General features: G+C 35.9%; 1 protein-coding gene and 1 pseudogene across 3 annotated transcripts; both read right to left on the bottom strand.

Annotated features, from left to right (window-relative positions):
- Positions 1–104: 104 nt before the first annotated feature.
- LOC120171691 lies at positions 105–6,085 on the bottom strand (annotated as a pseudogene).
- LOC120171722 (peroxisome biogenesis protein 22-like) lies at positions 5,483–13,764 on the bottom strand. 3 transcript variants are annotated; one of them, XM_039179378.1, is made up of 8 exons: positions 12,517–12,878; positions 12,382–12,429; positions 11,253–11,309; positions 11,073–11,174; positions 10,685–10,750; positions 10,327–10,428; positions 10,032–10,149; positions 5,483–5,493 (listed from the first exon to the last, which is right to left on the bottom strand). In XM_039179378.1, exons 1-7 carry the CDS (start codon positions 12,802–12,804, stop codon positions 10,045–10,047), a joined length of 768 nt encoding a protein of 255 aa, XP_039035309.1. In that variant the 5' UTR covers positions 12,805–12,878; the 3' UTR covers positions 5,483–5,493; positions 10,032–10,044. The 3 variants fall into 3 exon arrangements, with proteins under 3 accessions (XP_039035309.1, XP_039035310.1, XP_039035306.1); XM_039179379.1 differs by lacking the exon at positions 5,483–5,493 and adding an exon at positions 13,412–13,764 and having other exon boundaries at positions 9,796–10,149; positions 12,517–12,753; XM_039179375.1 differs by lacking the exon at positions 5,483–5,493 and adding an exon at positions 9,796–9,966.
- Positions 13,765–14,953: the final 1,189 nt, after the last annotated feature.

The raw sequence follows: 14,953 nt of genomic DNA, 5'->3' as shown, positions 1-14,953 counted from the left end.
CTTTAACAATTGATTATGATAAAACAAACCAATTTAAAAGATCTAAGACCACATAACTGAGATAAAAAAAGAGCTTCCATGTCCTCATCTTTGCTTTAAAGTATCTAATGTAGGTGTAAATTGAGGGCGTTTTGGAAAATGTTGAGCCAGGCAACATAGGTGATAATAAAATTGCAAAATATTATATTGATCATAGATAGCTGTGATACCTGAAGTAGTGCAATTTTGGCCCTAATATCAGCCTTCTGGGCAGCAGGAATTGATACAGAATTCACACTAGTTTTTAGAGAAGCCACTTTCTGTGAAGATGAAAAGAAAATTTTCAACAAGGCAGGAGTGGAAAAAAAGAAAAGAGGAAGGCAAATATAGTAATATACTCCTACAATGTTTTTTTGTTTAAATGGATAAGGGCCTCTTAAATTGTATGATATAACCCTCAAAAGAAAAAAAAAAAAAAAATAAGAAACCAAGCATTTTATCCACTATCAAAGTTTAGGTAGGTTTTATATAAAAGATGAGCATAATATTGCCTATTATGTGTACTCAAGTAGATGTATATCCACTAAGCCGATACCTGAAGAACCAATACAAATTTCACTGCATATAAGGAGAAAATAGTATTTTAACAAAAGTTGGGAAGTAAATATCCAAGAAACATGACTTGAGAGAACAACATTTAAGATTCATAAAGACAGAAACCATCTGAATCACCTTGAAGCAGAACAGTTTAGAGCAAAGTAACTACTAAAAATGAAAACAATAAACTATAAGGCATTTATAACAAGAACGTCCACGAATTGAAGTCTTATAGCCTAAGTAAGAATATAAACCTTCTCCAACAGGCTTACTTTCATCTTGTATGCATCATCTACTTCCTTCAAAAGCTGGCCACCCTATTCCATTGCCTTCAAAGTACTCTCAGTAGTGATAGCAGTTATCCTTCGAACTCCTTTGGCAATTCCCTCCTCAGATAAAAGAGCAAATGCCTTTTCCTCCCATGTATTTGTTATGTGCGTACCTATAACAAAATCCTTGAAGAACTGCTTCAACACAAAATTCATAACAAGGCTTCTATTGAATTCATTGAAATGAAGAAACTAACTGTTAGGTATGGCTCATAAATATATCGGTAAAGATGATGGAGCGGAGTGAACGAACATCATCTGTCCTTACAAAGAAAGTCTCGTGATGGGGGTTATGATTATGTGGGTTGGGGTGTGGGGGCACAGCCCTGCAGTATGATATAGGGTTATTTTTTTAAATATGTACCAGGGTTTATTTATTATAAAAGGAGATGTAACCTAAACCAATGAGACATTGAATGAAAAACTAACGCATGCACCGAGGACATAAGCACATTCTTGAACCTCGTTAAAATTCATGTTTTCTTTCTGTTTTCTTTACCCGATTATTCAACAATTGGTATCAGATGTCAGGAGCCAAATTCGAAGTTGCGAAATTTGATGGTCAGGGTAACTTCGGATTATGGAAAACAAGGGTGAAGGATCTGTTGGCGCAACAAGGGATCCTGAAGGTTTTGTGACCTACAAAGCTGGCGTCGATGGAGGAGGAAGATTGGGAAGAATGGCAGCAGTGAGTGGCAGGAACCATACGATTATGTTTGGCAGAAGAGGTCATGTATCATATCATGCATCTATCGTCTCCAGATGAAATTTGGAAGAAGTTGGAAAGTTAGTTTATGTCCAAATCCTTAATGACTAAACTGTATCTAAAGCAGTGGCTATATGGGCTGAAGATGCAGGATGATCATGATTTGGAACAACATGAGAATGTCTTCAATCAAATCGTTTCTGATTTGGCTCGGCTTGTTGTAAAAATTGAGGATAAAGATAAAGCGATGATTATGTTGTGTTCATTGACTCCCTCTTACGAACACATGGTAACTACTCTTACATATGGGAAACAGACTATCAAAGTAAATGAGATTACTGCAGCCTTGTTGGCTCACAACCAGCGGAAGCAGAATGTAGGGGAAAGCTCTCAAGCTGATAGCTTATATGTCAAGGGTAATCAAGACCGTGGACGGAAGCTAGAGAAGGTAGGGTATGGGAAGCAAAATCTCAGGTCCGAATCTAGGGATAAGAAGACAATTCACTATTATAAGTGCAAGGAGGCGGGACATATGAAGCGAGACTATCCGAAGTTGAAAAAATAGACTGATGAGAAACGTGATGACTCATCCAAGTCTGTAAATGTGGTCGAGGATGACAATTCTGATTGCAGTGAGGGTGATATGCTATTTCAATGACTCAATTGACGGATGCTTGGATTCTTGATTTTGGATGTTCTTATCACATCACGCCAAATAAGGAATGGTTTTCGACATACATGTCGGTTAATTATGGTTCTGTTTATTTGGGTGATGATCGATATTGCAATATTGTTGGTATTGGTGATGTCAGAATTAAAATGTATGATGGTTCTGTTCGGACGTTGTGTGGTGTTCGACATATCCCATATTTGAAGAAGAATTTGATTTCTTTGGGCACTTTGCACAAGAATGGTTTTATCCCTAAGGCTAATGAGGATAGGGAAACTATTCATATTGTTAAAGGAGCTTTGACTGTGATGAAAGTAAAGATGACTGCAGGGAATATTTACAGATTGTTAGGGAGTACCATTGTAGGTGGAGTTCATTCTGTTGAGTCCTGTGATGATACTACCAAACTGTGGCATATGCGTCTTGCTCATCTTAGTGAACGTGGTATGGTTGAATTACATAAAAGAAATCTTTTGCATGGTGTTAAAATTTGTAAGCTCGATTTTTGCAAGTATTTTGTTCTTGGTAAACAAACTAAAGTTCGTTTCAAGACTGGGAAGCACACAAATGAAGGGATTCTTTATTATGTGCATTCTGATGTTTGGGGGCCTTCCACGACATCGTCTTTGGGTGGATCTAGGTATTATGTTAGTTTTATTGACGATTTTTCATGGAAAGTTTGGGTGTATTTTTTGAAAGAGAAGTCTGACGATTTTGCGAAGTTCAAGCTATGGAAAGCTGAGGTAGAAAACCAAACAGGACAAAAAAATCAAGTGTTTGTGGTCTGATAATGGTACGGAGTACACAGATTTAGAGTTTCTAAACTTCTGTAAGGAGCATGGGATTAAGAGGCATTTTACAGTGTGCAAGACACCACAATAGAATGGTGTTGCGGAATGGATGAACATGTCGTTGAATGAAAGAGCCAGATGTTTGCGATTGAATGTGAGACTTCCCAAACACTTTTGGGATGAGGCCGTTAACGTGGTGTGTTATCTTATCAATAGATCGCCAAGGGCATCATTAGTTGGGAAAGTTATAGAAGAGGTATAGACTGGTCATGATGTTACTTTTGATCACTTACGGATTTTTGGTTGTCCTGCTTATGTGCATGTACCTACTGATGAGAGATCCAAACTTGATGCAAAATTGAAGGAGTGCCTTTTTCTGGGTTACAAGAAAGGTGTCAAAGGATTCAAGTTCTGGGATCCTGTTGCGAAGAAAATTGTGATCAATAGAGATATTTTTGATGAAAACCCATGTTGCAGCAGAAGAAAGACACGACAGTGGTGGATTTCAAGCAATTTCCAGATGAGAAAATAGAAACTTCTCAACCGACTTCTGGTGGTTTCGCTACGGATTATTTGCAGGATTATAATCTAACCAGAGACAGGGTGAGACAGACAAATATAAAGCCTCCGAACAGATTGGGTTTTGAAGACTTGGTCTCTTTTTCACTTACTATTACCAGTGATGATCCGATTACTTTTCATGATGTTGTTAATAGTCAGGAAAACGACAAGTTGATGGCTGCCATGGTTGAGGAGATGGAGTCTTTGAATTATAATCGTACATGGGAGTTAGTTCACCTTCCTGAGGGTAAGAATCCTATTGGTTGCAAATGTGTGTATAAGAAGAAACCAGCAGTAACAGAAAAAGAGAGGGAGAAGTTCAAGGCTCGTTTGGTAACAAAGGGGTTTTCACAGCAGAAATGAGTTGATTATGATGAAATTTTTTCCCATGTGGTCAGGCACACTTCAATCCGAGCAGTACTTGCATTGGTGGCTAGTTGGGATTTGCATTTAGAGCAAATGGATGTTAAAACTGCTTTTTTCCATGGTGATTTAGAGAAGCAGATCTACATGCAGCAGCCTGAAGGTTTCACTTAACCTGGAAACGAGCATTTAGTTTGTAGATTGAAGAAATCTTTGTATGGGTTGAAACAGTCTCCAAGATAATGGTACAAACGGTTTGACTCCTATATGATCAAGATTGGCTACAAGCGATGTGAGTATGATTGTTGTGTCTATGTTAAGAGCCTTGATGATGGTTTTTTTATTTTTCTGTTACTGTATGTTGATGATATGTTAATTGTTGTGAAGAACATGGATGATGTTATCGGTTTGAAAACTTTATTGAGTCAGGAATTTGATATGAAAGATTTAGGTGTTGCAAAGAAAATTCTTGGAATGGAAATTTACAGGGACAGAGACTAAAGGAAACTGTGGCTATCTCAACAGGGTTATGTTGAGAAAATGCTAGAAAGGTTTGCGATGAGCAACGCAAAACCAGTGAGCACTCCATTGGCGAATCACTTTAAGCTCTCATCAGAACAGTGTCCTAAGACAGATAAGGAAGCTGAAGATATGGAAAAGGTTTCATATTCTAATGTTGTTGGCTACTTGATATATGCAATGGTATGTGCTCATCCTGATTTAGCTCATGTTGTTAGTCAAGTTTGTAAGTACATGTCTAAACCTGGTAAGCAACATTGGGAAGCAGTCAAGCGGATCTTTAGTTACTTAAAGGGTACTGTGGGACATGGAATTGTTTTTGGTAGTCAGCGGGATAATCCTTTGGTTGTAGGATATGTGGATTCATACTATGTGGGTGACTTAGATAATAGAAGATCTACGACATGGTATGTCTTTACTTTTGGTGGAGGGTCTATTTGTTGGAAGTCTACTGTTCAATTTGTTGTGGCATTATCTACAACTGAAGCTGAATACATGGCAGCGGCTGAAGATGCAAAAGAAGCTTTATGGCTTACTGGTTTAGTGAAGGAGTTGGGTGTTCAGCAAGATGGAGTTCAATTGGTTTGTGACAATCAAAGTATTATTCACTTGGCTAAGAATCAGATATATCGTGCTAGAACTAAGCATATTGATTTAAGGTTTCACAAGATCAGGGAGTTGGTTGCATCTGGAGAGATTTTGTTTCAGAAGGTACATATTGATGAGAATGCTGCTGATATGTTCACTAAGCCAGTTACGACAGACAAGTTCATGCATTGCTTGAACTTATTGAGTGTTTTGAGTTGTTAAAGAAGTAAGATAACCCAACCCACATTGAATGTTTCCTAAGGGGTATGATATTCACCAAGGTGGAGATTTGTTAGGTGTGGCTCATAAATATACCGGTAAAGAGGATGGAGCGGAGTGAGAGAACATCATCTGTCCTTACAGAGAAAGTCTCGTAATGGGGGTTACGAGCTCTTCCCGCGGTATGGTACAAGGTTATTTTTGTAAATATGTACCAAGGTTTATTTATTATAAAAGGAGATGTAACATAAACCTATGAGACATTGAATGAAAAACAAGCGCCGCCTAAGGCACTGAGTACGTAAGCACATTGCTGATCCTCGTTAAAATTCTTGTTTCCTTTTTGTTTTCTTTACCCTATTATTCAACACTAACCTCCACAGAGTTCTGATGAAATTGATGACCATTCTTTGTTTTCTGGATCAACAAGGATGTCCTTCACTTTTTTACCAATGGCCACAACTCTAATTGGATCAGGAGACACCTGCATTGGAAACAATTGTAACATAACTTTTCAAAGGAACGAGCAAAGGCAAATTAGAAAGCCATAATGAAGAAAATGCTTAAGGTTACTTCTCCAAAGACAGCTCTCAAACCATTGATACGCTTGGTTTCAGCAAGCGTTGCCTCCTTTGAATATACATCTAACTCGGATTTTATTTGGTCATTCACAATAGACTCAATTTTTCTCAAATGATCAGCATTGATAGCACCGTCTTTGTTTGGATCTGATAGCATTGGATAAAATTTTAACATACTGCAAACTAAACATCATAATTTTAACGATACTACAAACTAAGTAGCATATCAATTAGAGTTCAACATCTAGTTTAGATTGAGAATTGAATATCCATGATACAAAAATTGGTCGTGTCGTACTGAAAATCAAATGTAAAATGGTTATTTGAATCTATAGTAACAATTTAGAAAATTTGAAAGACTGAATTTATGATGTAAAAATGGTTTGGTATGTCTACTGAAAATTATGCGTGATTTTACAAGTATTTTGAATAGATGAAATTTAAAAAGGAAAAGATTAGCATAATTCGAAAACATTTCATATTCAAGTTGAATTATAAAATAGAATTTGAATAACTCGAAATGTTTAATAATTAATAGAATATGAAGAAATATATAACATATAGTTATAAAAACCTTTATATTGGAATCAAACAGTATATTATAACATTATAAACATTTACAATTATTTCAAATAAAATTTGAGTTATAAAATAAAGTCGTAACTAAAAAAATTTTAGGTCGAGTCATTGAATAATCACCGTCTCTATTTAAATCCATGGAAGGAACCCAAACTGCATAAAATCGGTAAAAACATAAAACCAATATGCTACTCGGCTTTCGACCTCTTTAATTAACTAAGATTTTCTTTCATGTATAGTCACACGGGCTCAAAGCAAAGTCGTGTTAGAACAGGAAGGGGGTTCGTAGCAGCTGAAGTACCTGATGGAAGCCAGGTTCATGAGTCAAACCTACGCCAAGCTTAACCAAACAGGCCCATATCCTAGAATTGCTTCCGTACAAGTGACCGTACCTCATCAGACAATAGTCCAAAACCCTAGCTAAAACCTTTCCCAAGGAGTAATTGATAGCAAACCCTCCCCCGCCGAACGCCATGTCGAAAGAGTACTTCACATTTTGCTCGTAACTCTCCGAATTGCCCCCGACGTAATACCTCTTGTCATTATCATATCTCGAAAGCACTTTGACCAAAATTATCAACACGAAAACAGTGTCGTCGTCCCCGAACACGAATCACCTGATCCCTGTTTCGTTACGTTCAACCGCTTCTTTGACCACACGCGCCACGCGAATAGATGAATGGAGACCGGTCTTGAATGTGTAAGGGAACGAACTAGTATCGCAGGACACGACAACAGAAGAGGATAACGGTCGATCGAGGAAAGAGACGATGCAGGTGTCGCGTGAAGTGTACCAGAGGTGAATGTAGGAGCTCCAACAGGGGAAAGAGTTGGATGAGGAAGCGATGGAGGACAGGAGCTGATGGCGTCGCGTGGATGAACGTTGTGTAGCGGGTACGACGAGTGGGAAAGGGGTTTTGGGGTGGAAGAATATGAGATAAAGGGAAATTAAAAGAGAGTATCAAGAGAATATGTTTGAGAAGTTTAAATATTTTGTTGAAGTGGAAGAGCAGAGGATATGAAGTTGACGGTGCATTAATCAAGGGTTTCCTTCTACGATTCAAGAACATCATGGAATGTACAACTACGAGATATAAAAATTTCGGAGATCTGATAATCAGAGTATGATATGAGTTTCTCGGCTTGAGTCAGAACACTTTTTTTTTTTTTTTGTTACAAAGAAAACCACTACACTAGCCGTAGGTTAAACTTCCACCCATAGCAGGACGGTCAACTTGTAGAGAGAGATGGATTTCTCTCGGTGGATGTTGATATATCACGAGATACAGGGGGCCATTAGTTCCCAGATGAGCAAGGCTATCAATCGAGGCATTGACATCCCGCCTTATATGGATGATGAAATTAACGCTCCATTGCTGGCTAAGGCCATCTCCAGCCCTCATCTCCAGCTTTAAGGAAGTAGCTGGAGATGGATTTCTCTCGGTGGATGTTGATATATCACGAGATACAGGGGGCCATTAGTTCCCATATGAGCAAGGTTATCAATCGTGGCATTGACATCCCGCCTTATATGGATGATTAAATTAACGCTCCATTGTTGGCTAAGGTCATCTCCAGTCTTCATCTCTACTCTACAATATCTCTATCTCTACGTTAAAGATGAAACAGTAATTCATCTCCAATACTATCTTTACATTACCACCAACTCTACTTTATTCACAATATATAAGGATTTAAATATTACTTTTACAAATATAAAATAAAACATATACATTTCTAATAAATATCAAGATAAAAAAACATAAATAAAACATTCATAAATAACATTGCGAAAATACAAATAAATAAGAAAATTATAATTCATAATAATAATGTGAAAAAACATAAGTTACATAATTATATATTTTAATTCTCTGAATTAGATATGTTTGGAATGAACTTTGATGATCTTGGAGGGAGTGGAGGGAGTCTGTCTGGTTATTAGTTAAATTGTTGTATTTGGTTTGTTGGTTAAAATGTTGTTCGAGTTTTATTAGTATTTTCTATGTTTTTATATTTGTTGTAGTTTTTATGTTTCAAAAAATTAATATATTTATTTATCTAATTTCAATGTATTTTTATCTATCTTGCAATTTAATCTACTTGAATTTATTATATTATATTTAATTTTTATTTTATTGTGTAGAAATTACAATAAAAATCATAAAAGATAGAATAAGAGAAAATAATATAACAAAAAAAGAAAAGAAAAAGAAAATAACAAAAGAAAGTAAAAAAATAACAAAAACTAAAAATCATAAAAATAACAAAACAAAATATATGTAGCGCAGCTACAGTGCAACGCCAATTGTAGCATGCAACTGTAGGTGTCGTCACAATCCAGTATTAAAATGACGATGGATTGAAGTTAAAATTCATCTCCAAAATGGAGATTGCAACCACTTCAATGATGCGCTGGAATTGGTCTAAGGAAGTAGCGGATGCGCGGAACGATGGTAGATTCACAAATTTGTGACTTAGCCGACAATGTTTTTCACTACCTCACTGCTGTCAATCTCTACTTCAATGTTTCTGAACCCATTACTCCAAGCAAGAGAGAGGCCGTCGAGGACCGCACAGAGCTCGGCATTATAAATTGTGCAACGACCGATATTCCTATGAAACTCAAAGAACCAGCCACCATAACTATCACGAAAAGGCCTTCATCAACTGCCACCATTGTTTGATGTTGAACCGCCCCATCCGTATTGATCTTCACAGCCAATGTTGGGAGGGAGCCATCTTTGCTTAAGTTGGCTATTTGTACCACGTTGACAATTCTTCAACATATTATCTTTGAAAAACAAAGGAGTTGCGCTGCTTCCAAATATGCCAAATAGATATGTATCTAAAATTATCTTTTTAGTCAAAATAGATATCTAAAATATTCAATTTTTTCATCCAAGTACTTAAACTTTTTTAGAACTTAAATGAAAAAGTTTGAATAGTTTAAGCACCTATTTTAACATAAAATACTTTGATACCTATTTTGACCAAAAATATAACTTTAGATACTTATTTTAACCAAAAAAATACTTTAGGTACTTAAATGAAAAATATAAGCGTATTAAAAGTTGTCATGTTTGTAATGAATTAGTAATTGACTGATCTGTAGTTTACCAACATTATATGTAATGAATTTGATTCGATTAAACACTGCATCTTAAAAATGATTATAGGAATCAATTAAACTAAATTACGGATTCTTTCGAGTTATGAGTTTTATCTAAATATCCCTCTAATTGCCTTTACTTCAGTACTCTGATTATTTTATGAGAAAATCAGACTGTAAAACAAAATGAAAAGAGAAAGGTGAAGCAACAAATTTATTCTTTAAGATTGCATTGCATATCCTTCGGCTATCAAGATTACAAACATTAATTGATAACAAGTTCGAATGTTGAACCCTATTTCACAAATGTTTTCCTAAAAGACTCGACATATCGGCACAAGGGTGCCTAGAAAAAGAAAACATCGGGACGGGCTGTAACGGAAAAGGGACCAAAGGGTAGTGAACAACAACTTTAAAACATATTTGCATCTTTTTACCAGTTCAAGACAGTCAAGCGCATCCGAAGAAGTACTCCAAGGATGGAGAGCTGAAGACATTTGCTGCAGTCCTTTCAGATCTGACAGGAGAAATATGGAGTTGATATTTGATGAACCTCTGCAAAGAAGAAGAAAAGAAGTCTCAAAATCATTGGCATTGTGACAATAATGACTCCGGAATCTAATATCAGAACATATGCATCGTGACAAGAATACATTCAGAAATCTAATATCAGAATATTCTAAGTGCTGATTGAATAACTATGTCGGAGATTATGGCGGGAAAAAATTATACAGCTAACTGAGAAAGTATTTCGGGATTTGTGTCAATATGCCAATCCGGTTCTAGTTGCCGAACAAAAGATGACCGTCCATTTTCTGTGCTGCAAAAGAGAACCTGCAGATTCATTTCAGGGAAAGTAAAAATATTAAACATATTACCAAACACAAGAAGATATAACACTAAATTTCTGAAATTAGCAAAGAAAGAATAATCGATTAGTTTGCATTCTAATTTTTTATAGCAGGCACCAGATTTCACAGTCCAGACATAAGAACCTCCCCCCCCAACCCGCGATCATATCGATTTGATATATCTAGATCTAAGAAAAATTACTACACAATCAAAATAGTCACAAATCACAATTACAGACCTTGTCCTTAACCAAACCACCAGAGGTGAAAATTCCAGCATTTTCCAAGGCCAGAAGCACATTTTTCTATAGACACAAATTTCCACAATGTTAGTCACCAGGTAAAACACATGATATGAAAATCTGCTAGTAGCCTAATGTGAGCACCACTATGAGAAAATACTACAGCCAGCAACAAATAAGGAGGAATACTGCACATGCAATGCCACACTCGAGCGCGCGCACACACACAAAGAAAAGCAAAAGGAGGAGGAAAATTCGCTTGTAATTAGAAGAATATGCCTATCAAAACCTTCAAACACCTAATATGTCATAAAATACATTTAAGGAAGTTTAAGCATTGACAAATTAGCATAAATTAATACAATAGAAGAAGGTTTGAACTCACTTCACTTCCATCATCAATAACTCTCTCCATGAGATAAAGATCGCAAAATTTGGTTATCTCCAATAGCACATCCAACACAGAGGACCTCACTGTTGCTTGTTTCTATCCAAAATTAGACAAATCAAATTAACAATATACAGATAAAGCTAAAAGCATAAAGCTCACAGAAAATATTACCACCTGCAGCTCCTCTGGACTGCTTTCCTCAAGGATAACTCCAACCAGACGGCATGTTACCTACTCCAATAAGTTGTCACACCATTAAAGTTAGACAAAGACCTTAAAAAAGGCCCAGAGCAATGGCTTGATAAAATAGCATATGGATTAATACCAACATGGCCACAACTTAAGTATGAAAGTCTAGAGGTACTTAGTATGGAGCGACTAAAGTACTTATGCAGCTTGATAAAACTAGAAGGTTACGTAGCATCTGACAAAGTTCAGTAGAAGTTACCAGTACTTATGTGTGAGGTTAACTAGCTCATGTATTAGTATGCAAAGACTAAACTAACGGCACAGAATCAATTCAACAAATTCTGCCACATAGTAGTACAAAAGCTTGTTATGACAATACCAGGTAATGGCTGTCAGAAATAATCAAGCATGTCACAAAAGTCTCAGGTGCACATTCAAGGTGTAGGCAGATTTCTAGATTTACAATAGCAATATTCTGTGATAGCTTCAGTTAAAAAATTGACTAAAACAAGTTAATTGTAAGCAGTGAATATATGGAATATGATGAATCTTGGTATTATTTTCACATTTACTTTAGCAAGTTATTCTGACAAAGACTCCAGTGAATAGAACAGATAAGGTGACAGACTCATTTAAACAATTGATAGCGACAATGAAATCCAATACAAGAAACGAAAAATCCCTCAAAGAGGATCCAGGGATTGTATGAGATTGCTATAAAAGCCGTTCAGTTAACCCGGCCAATTTACAGAACTACAAGCATAGAGACCAAAATTTTTCAAAGAAAAAAACTTAGATTAAAATGACACCTACAATCACAGTTAGAAGACCTGTAAAAAGTCCTCTTTGAAAGAATAAGAGTAGAATTTCAAGTTCTTTCCAGTTGTTAATCGGTACCAAAGGAGAATGGTTATCGCATCAAAAAATCCTAAACAAAGCAACCAATATGTTTGAATGAACAAAAAAAAAATCCTCATTTCTAACTCTGTCCATAGTCTAGGAACATATCAAAGAATCCAACTTCCAGAAAAAAAAGACACAAATAAAATAAATACCAAATGTTTTCTCATTGTATTACCATTAAGGACTAAGTTAAGGAGTATATGTAGGTTACCTTTCTACCTTCACTTAGTTTCTGCCTAATTATTTGCCCTAGTGTTGGCTGCAAAGAGGAAAAAGAGAGATGCAAATTAGAATCGGAGAGAGTAAAAAACATATCAAAACGCAGTAGAAAGAGGTCAATTCGTACCTTTACTGGCTGGAAGAATTCATCAGCAACATTTTGTGCTCTTAAATCCTCTGAAGGTGAACAAACTCCAGATCGCGTCAATGTTGCATTTGACTGGGTATTGAGAGAAGAGCTACTAGTTGATGGGTTTTGACGTTTTGGTAGCCTTCTTGGGGGTGCTGCAGGTGACCTCATCAATCTATAGGTAAAGATAATTGCAACAGCAAGCCCTGCAATAGCCCCAACAGATCGTGGATCCTGATGCCAATATGGACATGGTAAGAACATACACATCACCATCGGAAACATTGCCCCAAAGAATATAATAGCTTCATATACATTGAACTGAAAATGAAGGATAAAAGTAAGGGAAGCTCTAAAACCGCGGATGCCCCTAGCTAAAAAAAGAAAAAAAAAATCATTTCTTGATTCAATAGCAGACAGGAGTGCATGCCTTCTTAAGACCATCATTTTGAAGTACCTTCTGCAATGACAACACAACGGATTTGAGGTGCTTTTCACCTCAATATAGCATTTTAATTCTTCCTATAGCAGTAAAGCTCAAAAATCAATAACGTCAAGAAAGAAGCTCGCATTGAAGACGAATCAACACCATTTATTGTCCATAACAATTATCACATAGTAAACCAGTAGAAGTCATTAATTTATCTAAAATACTAGAATTCAAAGCTGCAATAAGATTAATTTCTCGAATATTATAATTTTCTTCAGTAGACAGATTTTCGAACAAAAATCAATAATCAAAATCAATATTCCGCTAAAATCACCAATAAATACCTAAATCATAGAACTAATTATGAAAAAAGAAGAATAAAATATAGTTTTCAAGAAACAAAAAAGGTCGCATCGGATTCGCAAAAAGACGAGAGAAAAGAATTCAAGAGAGAGAAGGAACCAGTTTGTGTAACGAGATCGAGAAAGGATTTGACATCTTGAGGGCGAGATAAGTTCCTAGACGCTTGATGAGCTGAATCAGCTCGTCCTTGGATGACGACAAAGACGAAGATGGCTCTGCCATGGCCAGTGGATAGTAAACGACAACGCCGCTGGATCGAGCAAAAGCTGTTCTTGTTGCGAGCGAGAGGAAGCTTTTTTTTTCAGAATCTCAGCACCTCAACACCATTTGATTAAATCACTCAAATATATAAAATGAGAAATTCACCACTTTCGCTCTGTAAATAAAGATTTCTTCTTTTTTTGCGTCTACTATGGATATCTGGTAAGGTAAAAGGTCAGGCTAGTACCGGAGAGATTCGATTTTCCCCCTTTTTCCTTTTTGTTGTTAATTTCCTTTTGGCTTAAGGATAAAATAAGTGTCTAAACTATATATGTTTTTGTAAATATGTGTCTAAAGTATTTTTCGACGCATCTAGGTGTTTATATTATAAACGTTATCATTTTAAGAGTTTGGGTTGTCAATTGTGTTAATTTTCTCTCGTTAAGTTATACGTGTCATAATCTGATAATTTTAAAATTTTTGTATAAAATTTAAAAAATAAAATTATATATATATATTAAAAATAAAACGTAGAAATCGAAATAAACCCAAACTTTAAAAATCTTCAGTTCAACCCCTAAACCCACACCGTCTACCGCCCTTTCTCGTCGACGAAGCTCCACCCTACCTCACCTCCTTCTGAAAATCAAAACCCATATGAAATCGTGACCGATCGACGACGAATCGATGTTTTATACCCCTTGAACCCTAGGTTGAAAATCGTGATGCCACATGATTCCTACGGCCAATCAACGACAAATACAATGACGTATGACTAGGACGATGGCAGGGATTATGTCGGCGGCGGTGGTCGTGGTTGGAAAGGGTGGAAACGATGGATTAAGATTAGGATTTGGAGAATTTGGGGATTTGAGGGCTATTTTATAATTTAAGAGAATTTAGGTTTTTTTATTAATATAATAATATTTTTTAAAAAAAATCAAAATCACCAAATTATGACACGTGTCACTTAACGGGAGAAATTAACGTCGTTAATAGTTCGGGCACCTAAATGGGTAACGTTTGTAACATTAGGCACCTGGATGGTTCAAAAAATACTTTAGGCACTTATTCGTGAAAATATGTATAGTTTGGACACTTATTTTATTATTAAGCCTTTTCTTTTCCTTCTTAACTAATAAAGTTGATTGTATCACACATCCTCAAATTATCACTCTCATTCTAAATTGGTTTTCATATTTATGACTATTCTAATTTCATCCCTAAACACCGACTCTCATTCCAAATTAATCCTAAAACTTTTGAACATTTTAGATTCATCCCAAATTATTACTCATTCTAAATTAATCCTCAAACTTTTGAATCACCTTATTTCATCCCCAAATTCATTAAAATATTAGTTTCAACCATAACTTAACATTTTTCTCAAAAATATAATAATATATTTTGACCTAACGATTTTATTAACATGGATGTGAT

Source organism: Hibiscus syriacus, unplaced genomic scaffold, assembly GCF_006381635.1.
Source record: "Hibiscus syriacus cultivar Baekdansim isolate YM2019G1 unplaced genomic scaffold, ASM638163v2 tig00111835_pilon, whole genome shotgun sequence".
Lineage (NCBI taxonomy): Eukaryota > Viridiplantae > Streptophyta > Magnoliopsida > Malvales > Malvaceae > Hibiscus > Hibiscus syriacus.
The sequence above is the reverse complement of the archived record's forward strand: the minus strand, read 5'-3'. Positions and strand labels throughout refer to the sequence as shown.

Bases quoted from the DNA above. Each gene is read 5' to 3' on its own strand.
- LOC120171722 (XM_039179379.1), bottom strand. From the start codon at position 13,534: ATGGCAGAGCCATCTTCGTCTTTGTCGTCATCCAAGGACGAGCTGATT. The intron at 12,754-13,411 runs GTTCCTTCTCTC...TATTGGCATCAG, and splicing joins CGATCTCGTTACACAAACTG to GATCCACGATCTGTTGGGGC. The intron at 11,175-11,252 runs GTGGTAATATTT...AATTTTGGATAG, and splicing joins GCAGTCCAGAGGAGCTGCAG to AAACAAGCAACAGTGAGGTC.